At 52.2% G+C, this 15,863-nt stretch overlaps 3 protein-coding genes across 3 annotated transcripts; 2 read left to right on the top strand and 1 right to left on the bottom strand.

Moving 5' to 3' along the window:
* Positions 1 to 359: 359 nt before the first annotated feature.
* NDUFA11 (NADH:ubiquinone oxidoreductase subunit A11) lies at positions 360 to 3,769 on the top strand. The gene is made up of 4 exons (XM_083880073.1): positions 360 to 451; positions 538 to 630; positions 2,582 to 2,704; positions 3,562 to 3,769. The coding sequence occupies exons 1-4, from the start codon at positions 370 to 372 to the stop codon at positions 3,672 to 3,674; spliced, it is 411 nt and encodes a 136-aa protein (XP_083736199.1). The 5' UTR covers positions 360 to 369; the 3' UTR covers positions 3,675 to 3,769.
* Positions 3,770 to 5,719: 1,950 nt separating this feature from the next.
* On the top strand, positions 5,720 to 10,217 carry KLHL33 (kelch like family member 33). Its single transcript, XM_083879807.1, has 5 exons — positions 5,720 to 5,762; positions 6,569 to 7,096; positions 7,352 to 8,285; positions 8,701 to 8,871; positions 9,420 to 10,217. Exons 2-5 carry the CDS (start codon positions 6,574 to 6,576, stop codon positions 9,988 to 9,990), a joined length of 2,199 nt encoding a protein of 732 aa, XP_083735933.1. The 5' UTR covers positions 5,720 to 5,762; positions 6,569 to 6,573; the 3' UTR covers positions 9,991 to 10,217.
* A 2,087-nt stretch (positions 10,218 to 12,304) lies between these two features.
* LOC310920085 (uncharacterized protein) lies at positions 12,305 to 15,392 on the bottom strand. Its single transcript, XM_083879814.1, has 2 exons — positions 15,347 to 15,392; positions 12,305 to 14,802 (listed from the first exon to the last, which is right to left on the bottom strand). The coding sequence occupies exon 2, from the start codon at positions 14,797 to 14,799 to the stop codon at positions 12,631 to 12,633; it is 2,169 nt and encodes a 722-aa protein (XP_083735940.1). The 5' UTR covers positions 14,800 to 14,802; positions 15,347 to 15,392; the 3' UTR covers positions 12,305 to 12,630.
* Positions 15,393 to 15,863: the final 471 nt, after the last annotated feature.

The following is a 15,863-nucleotide window of genomic DNA, read 5'->3' as shown; positions in this document are numbered from 1 at the left end:
AAATTCAAAACACCCACAACCAAACCACACCGATCGCCCCGCAAGCAGCAAGCAAAGACAAACGGCAGGGTCAGAGCCCCGGGTTTAGGCAAAAAGCCCGAGAGCCGCGGATGGAATAACTGGAAAGGTGAGGTAGAAATCCCTTAGGCCAGTGACGGTCCGGGTGTGCTCGGGCAGCGGCTTGCGCGGAGCACGCTGCCCCAGCCCGAGGCCCAGCCTCCCGGCACCCCGCCGGCTGCGACAGGAGTGGGCGGAGCCTCCGCGCTCGCTGCGCGCGTGCCTGCGGGACCGTCCCTGGCCGCGCTGCCTCGCGGGGCGGGGCCACGCCGCGCCTTCCTATCGCGATACCTCGGCCGTGCCCTTGCCACCATGGCGGGCTATTGGGACGGGCCCGAGGGCGAGCAGTGCCCGCAGCGCACTTGGCTCACCACGCGCGTGGGCGCGGCCGCGGGTGGGCACCGGGGAGAAGGGAACACACGGGGGGGGCGGCTGAGTGGGGCCCGGGCCCGGGCAATGACGTGCAGTGCTGTGTTGCAGGCCTGGTCGGGGCGGCGTATCGCATCATTCTGCTGCGGCCCGGCTCAGCTCTAGCCGCGTTGCAGACGGCGGCGGCGGACAGTGTCACGATGGGTAAGGGCTGGGACCCTCGCAGTGTAACTAGGGGATGGGGCTCCCGCACACCGCAGGGGAGTCTCGCCTCTGCCCGATCTGGCTGCGCCCTCGCTTTTGCCCTTGCCTCTGCCCCTGCACGGTTTCGGTGATTCTCTCCATTCTCTCCTCCACCGGGCCTGGGTCGTTTAGCCCAGAGCCAGAACACTGAAATGGAAAGACATATCGTTGGTTTGCAGGTCAGGTAACATATTTTTTGCAATCTAGAGTAAAAGTTACTTTTTTTTTTTTTGGGTTGGTTTTTTTGGGGTTTTTTTTTTTTTTTTGGTTGGTTGGTTGGTTGGCTTTTTGTATTTGTAGAATACTCAGTTTGTGGGCAACAAGATACTGTAAGCAAATTTAGGTTTTTACGTAATATATGTAGGCATTATATTTAATAAACTGCATTTGCTAAAGAACAATGCAATGTTTTTGGTGGCAAAAGGAAATTAAACGTGGGGTTTTTCCCCGTCATGTTCTGTAGACAAGGAGAAACCATGTAGTTGTCTTGAATTCTCTCTGGAAGAGAAAGTGGATGCTGAAGAGAAGAGCAGGGAGCTGAAGGGAAGCTTCCCTCTGCCCCTTGTCAGGTGCAGTTTTCCTCTTAGCAGACTTTTCAATCTAATTCAATGGCTTGTGCCACCTCTCCCTCTCCCCAAATGCTGGTGCTCTGAGCTGGGGCACAATCGGTCCAGGTTTGCATTTTTGAGTAGTTTGACTCTAAACCAAGATCTAGCATCTCCTGTAATAAGATGAGGTCGTTATGAAAGGACTGGATCATGCAATCAACTGTGATTTCAATAAATCCCTTAATCCTAAACAGGCATATTGGGTCCTCTTACTAGTTTCCTACTTCAGAAGGGTTTGTCCTGTCTGCCGTTCAGGGGCCACACCTTCTGGCTTCAAGCTGTGCATTTTGCCTACAGATGCTTGGTCCAAAGCAGGGAGAGCAGGAAAGTTGAAATGCAGTCCTGGGTCTGGGGCTTTGGTTTCTTCAGTACTCTTTTCATTTCATTTTGGCATCAGCATAGTTAATTTTCTGCATAGGTTTGTAACAGGAGCTGCTGACTTTATACAGGGAATGAAAATTTTTATCCTTGACATTTTTGTTGTTTCCAAGAAAGGTGAATTGAAATCTACAGATGGTGCCTGGTAGACACTTTCACGTTTCATAATCAAGAGTTTGTGTTAGGTACAAACCCAGCTTTTCTTGACACAGCTCTTTGCCAAAGTTTGCAGTTATATCAGTGTAGGGTCTGATGGGATGAGGTGTGTAATTATTCAGTGGACAGGATGCTTCTACTATGCAGTTTCTTAGTTCACTTCAAAATTCTTAATTCAATTTCAAAATTAGTTTACAAACAAAAATAATTTACAAACTCAGTTCATTTTTCTGCTGTCCAGTAATTGTGAGCCCCAGGCAGGCAGAGGAGGAAAGTGCCAGGACTATTAGTGTGCAGGGAGAGCAGAGCCCTTAGAGTTGCTCTGCCTGGTGCTGTGAGGTGGCTTCACAGGGATTTGAGGGCTGAGTTACAGTGCAGAGTCCAGGCAAAGCTGGGGAGGTGGCTGCACAGACACCACTGCTCCCCTCCAGTACCCCGGGCTGTCAGGTGTGCCAAGTCGCCTAGTCGGGAAGGGCTGTTAGGCAATACCCCAGCAGGATGCAGTGCTGTTTGGCGGCAGTGGGTGTGCAATGCTCTGAGGCTCCAGCTCACAGCTGAGTGGGATCCAAGTGGTGCAGGGGGAGAAACCTAGGGAAGCTGGGTGGAACTGGGTAAATGCTGAATCTCACTGTAGCAGCTGAGATAGATGTCCCTGGGAAATGGGAAATAGATCTTACTTTGCCATTTAGTCACTGCTAATATTGAAATCATGCTCAGTGTGAATTCCCTCGTCCTTGAGGATTTTCGGTTTTTTTACTTCTTGTTTACAGCTACACTGGGAGCTGTGTTTGGCTTAAGTACCTGTCTCAGTGCCCAAGTCCGGGAAGAACCGGAGGATCCTTTGAACTATTTCATAGGTGGCTGTGCAGCAGGAGCTGTCTTGGGAGTGAGAGGTAACTGGACAATGCCTGCGTGGAAACGTGCTCTTGCTGGTTTTAGAAACTTTTCTGTTGGGGAAAAATATTAAAGAATGTTGATGCTAGGCTTCTTTGGTAACGATTCATCTCAGCCTGTATTCATGCCAGTTTCATTGGCATTGTATGGCTCTGCTAAAATAAATATGGCTGCAAGGAGGGGAGGACACCAGAGCGAACATGAAGTGATATACAGAATGAAAGGAGAACTGACTCAGTACTGCCAATAAGAGCTACCATTTATACCTTAAAATTGCAGGATAGGAAATATATAATTGTGGAAATCCATGTTTTCTTGGCAACAAATGTGATTTATTTTAGAGAGCAAATCCAATCTAATATTTGCCTTGTGAATTCTTCACATAGTCTGAAGGAGAAGCTGTGTCCTGCTGCTGTTGCTCCTGTAGCCCCTTGTAAGGCTTAAGCATCTCCTGCAGATACTGACACAGCTCTAGTTTCTGTAAACATTCATTCTTGAACCTAAAGAAGTGAGGGATTTATTTAAGTTGTAATTATGATGAAAAATAATTAATCTTTACTTGTCCCAGTTGCTGAGCTGATGAGAGGTTAAAGCAGTGATTGTTACTTTTGTCACTCATATGAGCCATTTAAGATTGCCCACTTTTGGGGATGGGGCAGAGGATTACTGAAACTGGTATTTCAAATTGCAAGCCATAAGCATGAGAACTCAATTTCATTAAAAGGCCACTTTTCCAGTTCCTCTGGCCAGTGTTGCTGATGGTCAAGGGACTTAGGAAAAATAGCAGTCTATCAAGATCTATTGCAAAGGACTTGTGCCTTAATGGGTCTTTCCTGGTTTGATGTGTTTTCTTCAGCTCACAGTTACCTCACTGGCACCACAGCATGTCTGGGCTTCGGAATCACTGCAGCTCTCATGAAGATCGGTAACAAGGAGGGCTGGAGGTTGACAGGACCTCCCAAGCTGTAAATCTCACCTATCCCCTCTGTGAGCTGGCTTCCAAATGCTGTATGTACTTAGGATGTCGTGTAATAAAGATTTGGTCCAATCAGCAGTTGTCACAACATTGTGGTGTCATGTGGCTGTTTCCCGGCATTTGGGCTGAGGTGCAGAAAGCTGGAGCTGCTGAAGGGGAAGCAGCATCTTCTGGTCTGTCTGTGATTTCTGTCCACAGGTTACTTTGCCTCCATGTCTCTCTATTATGTGTGCAAGCGTGAGCACTACGCTGTAGCTTCAGTGAAGTCCTTGTAGTTGAGTGGGTCCTGTGGGACTTCTTGACAAGGAGTGGGATTACACTGCACGGAGCCCGTCACTGTGGGTTTGGAGCCAAAGTTTCTGAAGAAGTGCTTGGCTCTGAGCTGAAGGTGGGGAAGGTGGAGTAGGGAAGAAGTTGTGGGTTGCCCAAGAAATGTTTGGGAGCCTGGGATATTTTTCTAAAAACCATTTCAGGAAGTTTATGGAGCTGTGCTTCAGGGTTGAAATTGAGGAATATCTGAGGCTGGAAGGGACCCTTGAATGCCAGCTGAGAACTGGAGCAAGTTGCTTATAGCTATGTCTGGTTGAATTTTCTATGAACAAACAGGTGTGTCCTGCAAACCCACTAAGGAGGTGAAGAGCATAGATGCACAGGATGCACAAAGAGAGGTGAGAACTGGATCATTTTGCCTAGAGAAAAGGTCAAGATTAGATCTAATAGCAGTTTTTCACAACTTAGTGGCAACAGAAAGTGCAGGCTCAGGTGTGCAGTGAAGGATGGGAAATAACAAGATAGGGGAAATTCTAACTAGATAGAAAAAAAAAATCTCACAAACAGGATAGGTCAGTGCTGAAAAAGGGACTTGTAGTGGATGTGAAAACATCTTTGGGGATACAGAATTCAACTATGCAGGGGAAAAATGGGCAACTGAATAACAGAACCAATATGATTATAACAGAGGCCATTTATTCTTCATGTTACTTGCCAGATATAGATTCTAGGTCCACTGTCCACATGGGCGTGCATCTCCAGGTTGGCTGAACTGCTTGTTTGTGAGGCAGGCACACATCCTTCAGGACATCCAGTTGGTCAAGCATTCATCATCACGTTGTGCTTCCCCTGTATAGGGTTTACATTTTTTGCAAACGGTTTCTCAGGTTCTCTGTTCTTATTTTTATCCCGTTGTTTTCTCAGTAGCCTTGATGAATTCCTGAGAGCTCTAACAACAAAACTGCAGGTGGTTTGATAAGATTACTCAAAAACAGTTTGGCTGTTGCATCAGAATGACCTGTTGTTATACAGATACATTGCTACACAACTGGACATGTGAGGACAGTGCAGTACAGAGATGGGACATTTAGGGAATGGGTGCTTGGGTTACAGAGACAGAGAATGTGGGTGTGGTGGACACAGGTGTGTGGGAGGGTGGAATGTGGGGTGTGAGGGGAGGGGACAATATGAGGAGATTGATGCACCAGAGGATAGCAGAGGGAGGGACAGTGGTACCAGGATGCAGTCACAGCCATGCCAGGCTGTGTTGCTCTGATATGTGCTCTGTGTGGATTAGTGGGGTCCTGGGTGTTTGCAGGTTGGTCCTAGGGGCACTTGAGGCTGGGCCAAGGGTCTGGTGTCCCCTTGTGCTCTTGGAGCTGAGACTACCAGCCCTTTGGGAGTCAGTGGGGCTGCGCTGCAGCTCAGGAGCACAGCAGATGGTGGTAGACCTATCACCCCATAATGGGGGTGGGGGAGCAGGCCATTGTCACCTACCCGAGGGATTGGAAGGGGGCTCTGCTTCACCCTGGGCTCTGGAGAAGAACAAGGTTGAAAGAGGGGCCTGAGGGGCCAGAGATCGCCAGCAGAACCTGCCCAGGATGACACAGGGTTTACAGAAGCTGACCCTACTGTCTGTCCTCAGAGAATTCAGTGACTCTCTGTCCCAGCCCAGGGACTCTGGAGCCTTGGACCACCCTCTGCCTGAGCCTCTCCCAGCTCCTGGTTGGGGCCACGTGTTCTGTCTGGTCTATAATTACCCAGGCACATTCCTGGGGGGTCACAGGAGTTCTGCAGAGCAGCAGCAGGCGGTAAGGGGGACAAATGCACGGCACAGCATTACAGGCCACAGAGTAATGCAGGGGCACAGCATACAGCAAGCTCTTCACTAGGCTGCAAAGTGCATGGCATGTGTGAGAACAAACGACACTGCGCTAACAGCAAGCAACACAGCGGGGGCAAGGGGTGGCAACAGTGTCATGAGGGTCAGCACACCTTGACAGTACGCGGTGCAGGGGAGCGTGATATGCAACATTACAGACAGCTAGCAGCATAATGCATCACAATGTGTGACAGGCAGCGTGACACACAATAAGCACTGCACAGCAGGCACTGCCACACACTGAGTAGGTGTGACAGGGGCTTCACTGGGGCCCACCTGCTTGGTTGCTGTTGGACCATCAGTAGTTTCAGCTATGGGGCAATGGCTGAGGAAGGGTATGGTTGTGTGTGCTATAGGACTGAAGGTGTGAGTGGTGACAGTGGCCTGAGTTATAGGCCTGTGGGGCAGCAGCATTGGCTGTGAGTCAGTAGTTTCATATTAAGGATTCAGAAATGAGCAGGTGAGGAGATCAGGCTCAGCTATGGGGCAATGAAATGGGCTGTTGTTCTCACCTGTGGAGCTGCAGTTTTGCCAAGAAGCATCAAATTCAGTAATGGAGCAGTGTTCTGGTGTCCCTGGCTGTGAGGTAGAGGCTTTGGTGGTGGATCCAGTGGCTTTGCTATGCGGCAGTGCCAGTTGCAAGTCCCCATGTCCCCAGCAAGTACTCCTGCCATGGGCCAGAGGCTCCAGCTGTGGAGACAGCACCCTGACACCCTGCTTCATGTGTTTCCATAGGCAAGATGTGGGTTGCAGAGGAGCCGGCCCCAGACCAGTGGAGCCTGCGGGATGGGGCTCACGCTGGACACTTCCTGGCTGTGGCTGACCAACTCCGTACCACAGGACAGCTGGTGGATGTGGCTGTGGGCCCAGAGCGTGACATGGCCCATGCTGTTGTCCTGGCCTCCATCAGCTCCTTCTTCTATCGCTTCCTGGAGGACAAGACCAGACAACTCCGCCAAGATCCTCCACCCCATGTTCCCCTACCACCTGGGGCCACACTGTGGGGCTGGCGGGCTGTGCTGACCTTTGCCTATGGGGGAATTGTGCCCCATGGTCGGGCGAAAGAGGTGGAGGAGGCTGCCCGGGCCCTGGGTGCCCCCCGGCTGGTGACTGCCTGCGCCCTGCATCTGGAGATTGACCACCAGGAAGAAGGTTCTAAGCCCCTGGAGGAGCAGTGGGAGACACTAAGAGCCATGAAGCAGCTCCACACCAATGGTGTGGGCTGTGACCTCCAGCTCCAGGCAGGGAACGAAGTCATCCCAGGTGGGCAGGAGGGGGAGTTCCCCTGTGAGGGGCTCAGGAGTGGGACAGGTTGCTCTGGGGCAGCCAAGTCCTCTGGTGGGGATGATAAGACTGCAGCTCCAGGTGGGAGTCAAGCTCTAGAGGTACCCTCAGGGCTGCTCCCTTTGGCAGAACTGGGGCTTTGGTGGGTACAGGGCCAGGACTCCTGAGTTCTGGGGGTTGCACAGTGCAGAGGGTCCCCTGCTGCCTCCCACCTTTATTCCTCCTTCCTCCTAGTTCAACGACTGGCCCTGAGCTGCTCCTGTGACTTCTTCCGGGCCCTTTTCACCTGCCCCATGCGGGAGGCCACCCACGACCCTGCCGACCCACTGATCACGGGGCTGTCTCCAGCCGAACTGCGTCTCCTCCTCTCCTTTGCCTACACAGGAGCTGTAGCAGGGCCATGGCCCATGGTCTTGGAGGCAGCTGAGACCTCCCTGCGCTACCAGGCCTGGGGGCTCCTCACTCTCTGCCTGGATGTTTTCACCCATGGCTTGACCCCAGAAACTGTGCCTGATGTGCTGTCCTTTGCTGTAGCCTATGGGTTGGATGAGGTGGTCCATGTAGCAGAAAACTACATCTTGGCCACCTTCCCCTGTGTGGTTGTTACACCAGCCTTCCTGGATCTTCCTGCACACCTTCTCATCCGCCTCCTCCGCTCTGATGGTCTCAATGTCCTCCACGAACTAGAAGCCTTGGAAGCAGCATCTCGGTGGCTTGTGGCCAATGGAGATGGCCAGGAGGATCTAGCCAAAGAGATCCTGTCATCTGTTCGCTTTGCCCTCATGTCCAGCCTGGAGCTGAAGAAGGTCCCATCTGTGACTGCAGGGGCAGCTGATCCAAAGATCCTCCGTGAGCTCATGGTAGCAAGTTTCACCCCCATGGCCCAGCTGCCATGCCGGATACGTTCCTTGCAAGAGGTATTGGTGGTTTGTGGTGGAGACAAAGTAAAGGGCAACCTGGCTGCCCGGAAGCCCAGCAGACACCTCTGGTTTGCAGACCGCTACCTCAGTGCTGTGGGGCTGGTGAAGCAGGTTGAGTGGCGGGCACTGGGACACTTTCCTGATGGCCCACGTTTCCGTCATGCTGTAACTGTGGTGGCCAACAACCTCTACATCCTGGGTGGAAAACACTACTATGGCATCCATGACACTCTAGCCAGTGTCTACAGGTGAGAGCTACAGAAGACTTAGAGCTGCCACATGGCACCAGGACATTGTGGGAGGGATTGGTAGAGCTAGAGCTGCCCCATGGATCCAAGATGTTGTGGCATTGCAGCTGGTTAAGTGGCCCTAAGACATTCTGGGAAGGGTTGGTTGTAGGACTAAGGGGTGCCCTCCTACTCTGGGGTGTTACAGGCTTATTTGGAGTAGGCGTGGGAGGCTTCTATCTGGAGATACCCCAGGACATTATGGGTTTGATATTGTCCAGAAGGAGGGGATATTCCCATGCAAAGTGACCATGAGACCCCAAGGCCTTATGGGACTGGCAAGTTGTAGTGGGTTGTACCCCTCAGCAGTGCTAACATCAGCTCACGGTGTTGTAGGTAACAGGTAGTCTCTTGCCCCTTTACCTCTCAAACCCAGGTACCAGCCTATGAATGATTCCTGGGAGCGTTTGGCCAGTATGACTTGTGGACGGAGCTACTTTGCTGCTGTGGCACTTGGTAATTTCATCTATGCCCTGGGGGGCAGCTCAGGGGAGCTCTACTGCACAGATACTGTGGAGTGCTACAACCTGGCCAATGATACCTGGAGGTGAGGTTGCCCCAGCAGATGCTTAGTTTCCTTTTTCTCTCAGAGCCCCTTGTCTTGGCCATGGTGCCCAGTGCTCAGTGTCACTAAGCCTCCAGTGGGAGATGGACCTGCAGTGGTATTTGAGAAGGGTCTACTGAGTGTTGAACAACGATTTCCCTTTGGTAGTGGGTGTTGGCCAGTGTTGCCTAGTGGGTGGCAAATGAGTTTTTGGTCAGTAGTGTGTTCATTCTGGGTCTTGTTGGCCATCTGCCAATGAGCAAAGTAGTTTGATTCCTCTCACAGGCAGAATGTTCATTGGTATGATGACCAATGTTGTCCATTGAGGGAGCCCACTGTGGTTGATCAACGGTGTGGCAACTACAAAATATTGAACAGTGACACCCCTGGGGCATCCATTCTGTGTCAGCTGATGTTGTCCACTGGGGCTCATTGGGTGTTGGCAAGTGTTGCCTGCTGGGTGGTCAATGAAGACAGGGCTCACCAAGGAACCCTTAGGTAGTCAGTCACTGCAGGACAGCCCTGCCTAACCTCCTTCTCTCTTTGCCCAGGAGGTGCCAACCCCTGCCAATGGCTCTGTGTGGGCATGCGGCGTGTGCCCTGGATGGTGAGCTCTACGTGTCGGGTGGGTGTGATGAAGCATACCAGTGTCAGGCATCCTTGTTCCGCTATGTCCCAGGTGCACCTGTCACACTCCTGGCCCCCATGAATGGCCAGCGAGCTGGCCACATCATGGAGGAAGCGGGTGGGCAGCTCTATGTGGCAGGGGGCCTGTGTCAGCGGGCTGGGCAGACTGGCTACAGGGACCAGCTGACCTTTGAGGTCTACAGCCCCAAGCAGAACATCTGGGTCCTCCTTAGCCCGCTCCCCCGTGCACATGTAGTTGGAGGTGCAGCTGTGCTGGGAGGCGAACTGCTTGTACTGGGAGGTTACAGTCATGAGACCTACCAGGACACACACTTAATCCATGCCTACCAGCCGGGAACCCGGCGCTGGATCACCCGGGGCACCTTGCCCCATGCCTATACTGACCTACAAGCCTGTGTTCTCACTGTACCCCCTGCCTTGCGTACCCCCAGCTGCCGTAAGGACCCCTTGAGATCAACTGAAACTCCCAATTAATGCTTAGGGTATACTCTCTGCACTCCATACTGGGATATCCAGGTAGCATCCATGGGTACCTCTATGGGGCAAAAGTGTCCAGATCCCTCTCCCAGGGTGGGTTCCTTCTGTGGTTTCCAGCAACCCTTCAGCCACAGGGTACATGACCTAGACTGTTGTGAACTTGTGGAACATAAGGATTCCCCACACTGTAGCCCTGTCCCTCCAGGAATACTCAATCCCCTTGTCTGAACCCTTCACTGGGAGCTGAGAATCTTCCAATTCCCACCCCACTCCCACCCCCCCACCCCCCACCCCCCCCGCCCATTTCGGTTAAATAAAAGTGCTTCCTGACCTGTCTGGGTCTTGTTGTTTCTGATGGGGAACCCAGACATCCAGGTGCTTCTCACAAGGAACAGGAGGAGAGCAGGAGACCAGTGACCTGGGTGTCCTGGGTGCTGGCCACTGGGGCTCTGTGTGCCTGTGTTCACTGGGCATGAGGGTGTATGTGCGTGTCTCAGGACTGAGAGGGATACTGGAGTGCATAGGGGATCCTGAAGGAATAGAGTCCTGGAGGTGCCAAGGATTTGTGGGGGTTGATGGTGGGGTAGAACAGGGGGTCCTGTGGGCTTTGGGGTTCCTAGGTGGTTTTGGGAGGTCTTGGATTCCTGGAGTGACCTGGAGTTGTGTGAAGAGGTGGGAGAATTCCAGGGAGGAGTTGCAAGCAGAGGCAAAAGTAATGGGATTCTGAGAAATACTGGGGTACCTGTAGTGCCTGTGGGGAGAGAACTGGGTGGCTTCAGATGTGTAGAAGAAGGCAAAAATTTGTAGTCTAAAGACTTCTGAGGAGAAGGGGATAATCACTTCCCTTGGCCTGCTGGCTCTGTGTCTGTTACACAGTCTGGGTTTTGTTGCCCTCCCTTTGCTGCCAGGTGCACTGCTGGACCTTGTTCACCTTTCTGTCCACCAAGATACAAAGATCGTTTTCCACAGCTCTGCTCCCCAGATGTCTGTGTCTCACTGTTGGGGTCTTCAGACTGTGCCAGCACTGGAGCTGCTTGCCTCATTGTTGTCCCAGGAAACAGGGATAGAGAGGATAGTGTGGTTAGAGGACAGCACCAACAGACAGAGAAGTGCCTCCTTACAAATGCAGTATGTCCATGGACATACTTGCACACCAGACCTTCACCAGCAGACATACTTATGCTGACCAAGCACAGGCACATGTTCCCACCTGTGGACCCAGTAGTTAATCTGGCAGAAGGCCACGCTGACTTACAGCAGTTTGACAATACATTTGGGACAATTAGAAGTGGAACTGTGTTTCAGGATGGAAAAGTGATTCATAGGATCTAGCTGCTACATTTATGCACCAGTTCTGGGGTGAGCCATTTGACCCACACCAATGGTGACTGTTGCCTCCTCATACCTCCAAAAATGTTTGAGTGACATCTAGACAGGTGGTCACAAAGTTTGGCCAGCTCCAGTGTGCTTTGTCCTAGTGTAATCCCTTACATGCCACATCCGTTGCCCTTCAAAGCCTCCCACCCTACTCCTCCCTATCCGGCCATCCCGTCATGGGTCATGTAGAGGCATCAACACTTGCACTTTCCTTATTACCTGCCAGTGGGATGCTTTTCCCACATGATTCAGTACCACAGGGAAGAATCACAAATTTGAGGCCAAAGTCAGGAATAGGAGTATAAGTCTGCAGTTTTGAATAGCAGAATACAAGAAGGATGTTAAAGCTGTTAAAGAGTATCTAAAGGAGGCCACAGAAATGGGGAAGGGTATTAGTAGCAGTGGAGGGCACTTGACATATTCAGGCTGAAGGGCATTGAAGGGAGACCTCGTTACAGAGACCACCCGAGGGGAGTGCCAGCTCTGATCTCTGCTCTCTGGGACCTGGGACAGGACCCCAGGAACAGCTGGAGCTGTCATGGGGGCATCCCAATGGATCAATATTAGGAAAAAGGTCTTCCCCCAGAAGGTGGTCAGGCATTGAACAATCTCCCCAGGGAATGGTTACAGCTCCAAGGCTGTCAGAGCTCCAGGAGTGTTTAGACAATGCTCTCAGACACAGGGTGGGATTGTGGTGCCTGTGCAGGGCCAGGAGTTGGACTTGATCTTCAGGGGTCCCTCCCAACTCAGGATATTCTAGGATTCTGGGATTCCAAGGACTTTTCTTCCCTGTCTTCACTATTCCAAACACCGAAGACAAATTTCTCATTCACTGTGCGCTGCCAGGACTTGTTTCAGGTCCAATGAAATTAAACCATCACCTCTTAAAAATTCAGGCACAGAATATTTATTATGTGATTAAGAACCTGGCACTAAGTGGAAAGTGTATTGCATTTTTGTGTGCATAATTTGAAGAGAAGCAGTTGCAACGGAGCACAATGTAAGTTCTGCTTGCCCTCACTCACCCCAAAACCAGGCAGTGGCAGACCCAGTCTAGCACTAACCAGTTTAGAACATTATATTCCTCTGCCAAATACCCAAAGAATTATTTTAGCTCTAGAAACCTTCAGGCTATTTGAGAATACTAGAGGAAGGAGCTGGATGGCTTCACCCTAGGCAAGTAGATCTTTCCCTTTTAAAACAAAGCATATGAAGCAGACCCACAACTCTCGATCTCTTTCTCTGAATGTTCAGAAACATTTATATGGTGTTACCTGCATATTTCACTCTGACATCACCGATGGCGTCGACACCCCTGTCTAGGCTGTAAGCAGATGGGGTCCTCAGGAAGCCAAGGTCTGTGACCATCAGCTTTCTGGAGAAAGGCTTGACTGATGTCTGCAGAGGGCTGTGGTGAACCCACAACTCCTTTGTGGTGCAGAAGGAGTAACTTGCAGGAGGATTGCGCTGAATCCCCAGGTCTTTAATTGTGCAGTAGGTAACCTCTGGGCACAACTCCACTTCCTTGATTGTACAGAATGTGGGTCGCTGGAGGGGGATTTTGAAGCTGCTGAGATGCATCATAGGGTTTCCTGTTGACTCCCTCCATTCTAGCAGTGGATACCACACCTCTTGGATCTGCAGGGACTGGTGCCAGGAGGATTGTCCCACCAGACACATCCACACCAGCCAAACTGCTAAAGCCAGCGTGGTCAGGACCAGCAGAGCCAAGGAAGCCAGGTAGAGCACCCAATGCAACAGGCAACAGTGCCTTAGTATCCACTGCCTCCACTGCAGACTGTCCCCACCAGCCTGCAAACCCAGCACAGGTACAGCCCGTCCTGGGGTGGAGCATGGGCAGAGAGGAGGAGGAGGAGGAGGAGCAGGTAGGGGGGAACACGCAGGCTGGGTGAAGTGTGTGGTGTCCAGGGGAGGTGGTAGTGTTGGGGCATGAGTGGAAAGCATGGTGTTGGCTGACATCGGAGGAGGAGATGGAGATCTGACAATGAAAGACGCCTCTAGCATGGCAGTAGAAGGCACTGCTGTGGAAGTGGCGGGAAATATGCCAGTGGACTTCATGAGATTGCCATAGATAGTGCTGGCAGTAAGGGTGGTTTGGGGATGGCCACTGGTGCTAGAAGAGCTTCTGCTCACAGTTATTGGCTGTGAAGTGGCATTGTCAAGGGTGGCAGGTCTGTGCAGGGTGATGATGGTAGCAGCAGTGAGAATGGTGGCAGTGCTGGGGATCTGTGTGGGTGTCATGGTGAGACTGGCTAGTATAGGAGTGGTGGTGCTGGGAGCTCTGATGTTTGTCCGCACCTCAAGCGAAGTGCTTGGGGAAAGGGTGGAGGTACAAGGGGTGCTGAAGGAAGGTTTGTTGAGGGGAGATCTTGTGGTAGTGAGGGTAGGAAAGCAAGATGAGGTGACAGCACAGGGCATGGTAGTGTGCTCAGTAGTGTGCTCGATGGGGATGAATGGATGTAGGGAAAAGGTGGTCATGGTAGCTTTCTCTGTTGTTTCTTCCCCATAATTATATTCATCCCCTCCTTCCTCATCTGCATCCTCTGGGATGCTGCAGTTAAGCTTGAAGTGAATGATGGGCTTCTGCCTATGCTCAGCAGGGCTGTGGCATAGTACCTTCTCAGGTGCAACCTCCACCTTTGTTTCCTCCAGGCCCCGCTCTGGCTGATAAACAATGTCAGCATTCTTCTGGATCCAGGCCTGGAGGTAGTGCAGGTCACAGTTGCAATCCCAGGGGTTCTCAGTGAGGAAAACATACATGAAGAGGCGCCCCTTTGGGAAAAAGTCAGTGGGCAGGGTCTTCAGCTGATTCCCTGAGAGCCAGAGGGTCTCCAGCTTTTGCAGGTCCTGCAGCAACTCCTTGGGTAGCTCCTTCAGGAGGTTGTCTGAGAGGTCCAACTCCCTGAGTGCCCTCAGCCCTGCAAAGGCCTCCGGGGGCAGCTGCCGCATCTTGTTCCCTCGCAAGTCCAAGTTCTGCAGCTGTGACACCGTGCGGAAGGCCCCCGGGGCCAGTGTCTCCAGGCTATTGTGGGCCACAGCCAGGTGGGTGAGCGCAGGCAGGCCCTCCAGGATTGGTAGGGTCACCAATGCATTGTGGGAGAGGGTCAGCTCCTTCAGGGACAGCAGCAGAGCCCCCGTATGCAGAGCCACCAGCCCATTGTTGGCTAGATCGATGTCCTCAAGCTGGGAAAGGGGCAGAAAGGCAGTGGTGGAGAGGGACTCCAGGCAATTGTCGCTGAGCAGTAGGATGCCTGTGTCCGCAGGCAGGTCTGGGGGCACTGCGCTGAGAGCCTGCCCTGTGCAGTTCACCTCCAGGAGGTCCTTGACCTTGTTCATCTCTGAGAGGCAGGGCTGGGTTGGGGACAGCAGAGCCAGGAGAATGACCAGGGTCAGGGCAGGGACCTGCATGGCCTGCAGGGGGAGAACCAAGGGGTGTGGGTGCAATCAGGCATGAACCTACACATTGCCTTTCTTCCCATGCAAGCACCATTTGCAGCAAAACTGGCATCCCCTGCTAGACCCTCTAGCACCGTCTGAGCTCTGAAGTTCTTCCCTGAGATGGTGGAAGGGAGGGATGAATCCCACACCTACTGCCATCTTGTCCTTGGAAGCCAGTAGATTCCATTTTGGCCCTTTTGCTCTCCATGTTCTCTTTCATAGTGGGGAGAACCTGACTCATGGGCCTCTTCACAGCAGTGCTTTCTCCACTGGGGCAGCATTGCTGTCCTCACCACTGTAAAAGCCATGCCTCTGTAGTGTTTGTGTCCCAGCATACCCACACCCAGCTCAACCCAGACAAATTGTGTTCTGGAAGAATCTCCCTGAATATGCTCTTACCCAACACCAGCTGAGCCCTCTACTAGATTTGGAGGGTAGGAGCATGAATCATGTGAAAGGAGCTTTCTGTGCACTGTCTTCCATGAGCAACCAGGCCCCTGTGAACACTGTGACTCACCTGCAGATCTTCCAGTGTTGGCTCTCCTGCTGCTCTGCCTCCTCTTGCCCACGGACCAGGCAGTGCTCTGGGACAGTGCTAGCAGAGAGCTGCTCAGCCCTCTATCAGCATCCACAGTTGTAGGAAGGGAGGAGCTGTGGTTTCCTGAGCAGCCAAATCCATCTCCTCTCCTTTCACAGAGCCCTTGCTTTGCACTGCCACATCACCATCTCTCCTTCAAAATGTCAACGAGGATCAGCAGGCATTGCCCCAGCAGCAGATGGTTGTGCCCACTGCAGTCTGCACTGGATCTTGCCTGTTCGGCTGCTCAAGCCATTTTTCCCCCTATGATTTGCAGGAGCACTTGCAGAAAATTATTCCATTGGCTTCTGCAGAGGAAATGGGCAGGAGCATTGGCCACAGCTCCTGAGAAGGGGCTGAGGTGGTAATAAAATGACTCTATGCCTATGATGCTGGAGAAGCCCTTGCATCTGGAAGCAGACCCATCTGGACGATTATGCCTTGAGGCTCAGGACAT

This window comes from Zosterops lateralis (assembly GCF_965231275.1).
Source record: "Zosterops lateralis genome assembly, chromosome: 29".
Classification (NCBI taxonomy): domain Eukaryota; kingdom Metazoa; phylum Chordata; class Aves; order Passeriformes; family Zosteropidae; genus Zosterops; species Zosterops lateralis.
Note: the sequence above shows the minus strand (reverse complement) of the source record. Positions and strands in the feature narration are given on the sequence as shown.

Bases quoted from the DNA above. Each gene is read 5' to 3' on its own strand.
- NDUFA11 (XM_083880073.1), top strand. From the start codon at position 370: ATGGCGGGCTATTGGGACGGGCCCGAGGGCGAGCAGTGCCCGCAGCGC. The intron at 452-537 runs GTGGGCACCGGG...GCTGTGTTGCAG, and splicing joins GCGCGTGGGCGCGGCCGCGG to GCCTGGTCGGGGCGGCGTAT. The intron at 631-2,581 runs GTAAGGGCTGGG...TCTTGTTTACAG, and splicing joins GGCGGACAGTGTCACGATGG to CTACACTGGGAGCTGTGTTT.
- KLHL33 (XM_083879807.1), top strand. From the start codon at position 6,574: ATGTGGGTTGCAGAGGAGCCGGCCCCAGACCAGTGGAGCCTGCGGGAT. The intron at 7,097-7,351 runs GTGGGCAGGAGG...CCTTCCTCCTAG, and splicing joins AGGGAACGAAGTCATCCCAG to TTCAACGACTGGCCCTGAGC. The intron at 8,872-9,419 runs GTGAGGTTGCCC...CTCTTTGCCCAG, and splicing joins CTGGCCAATGATACCTGGAG to GAGGTGCCAACCCCTGCCAA.
- LOC310920085 (XM_083879814.1), bottom strand. From the start codon at position 14,799: ATGCAGGTCCCTGCCCTGACCCTGGTCATTCTCCTGGCTCTGCTGTCC.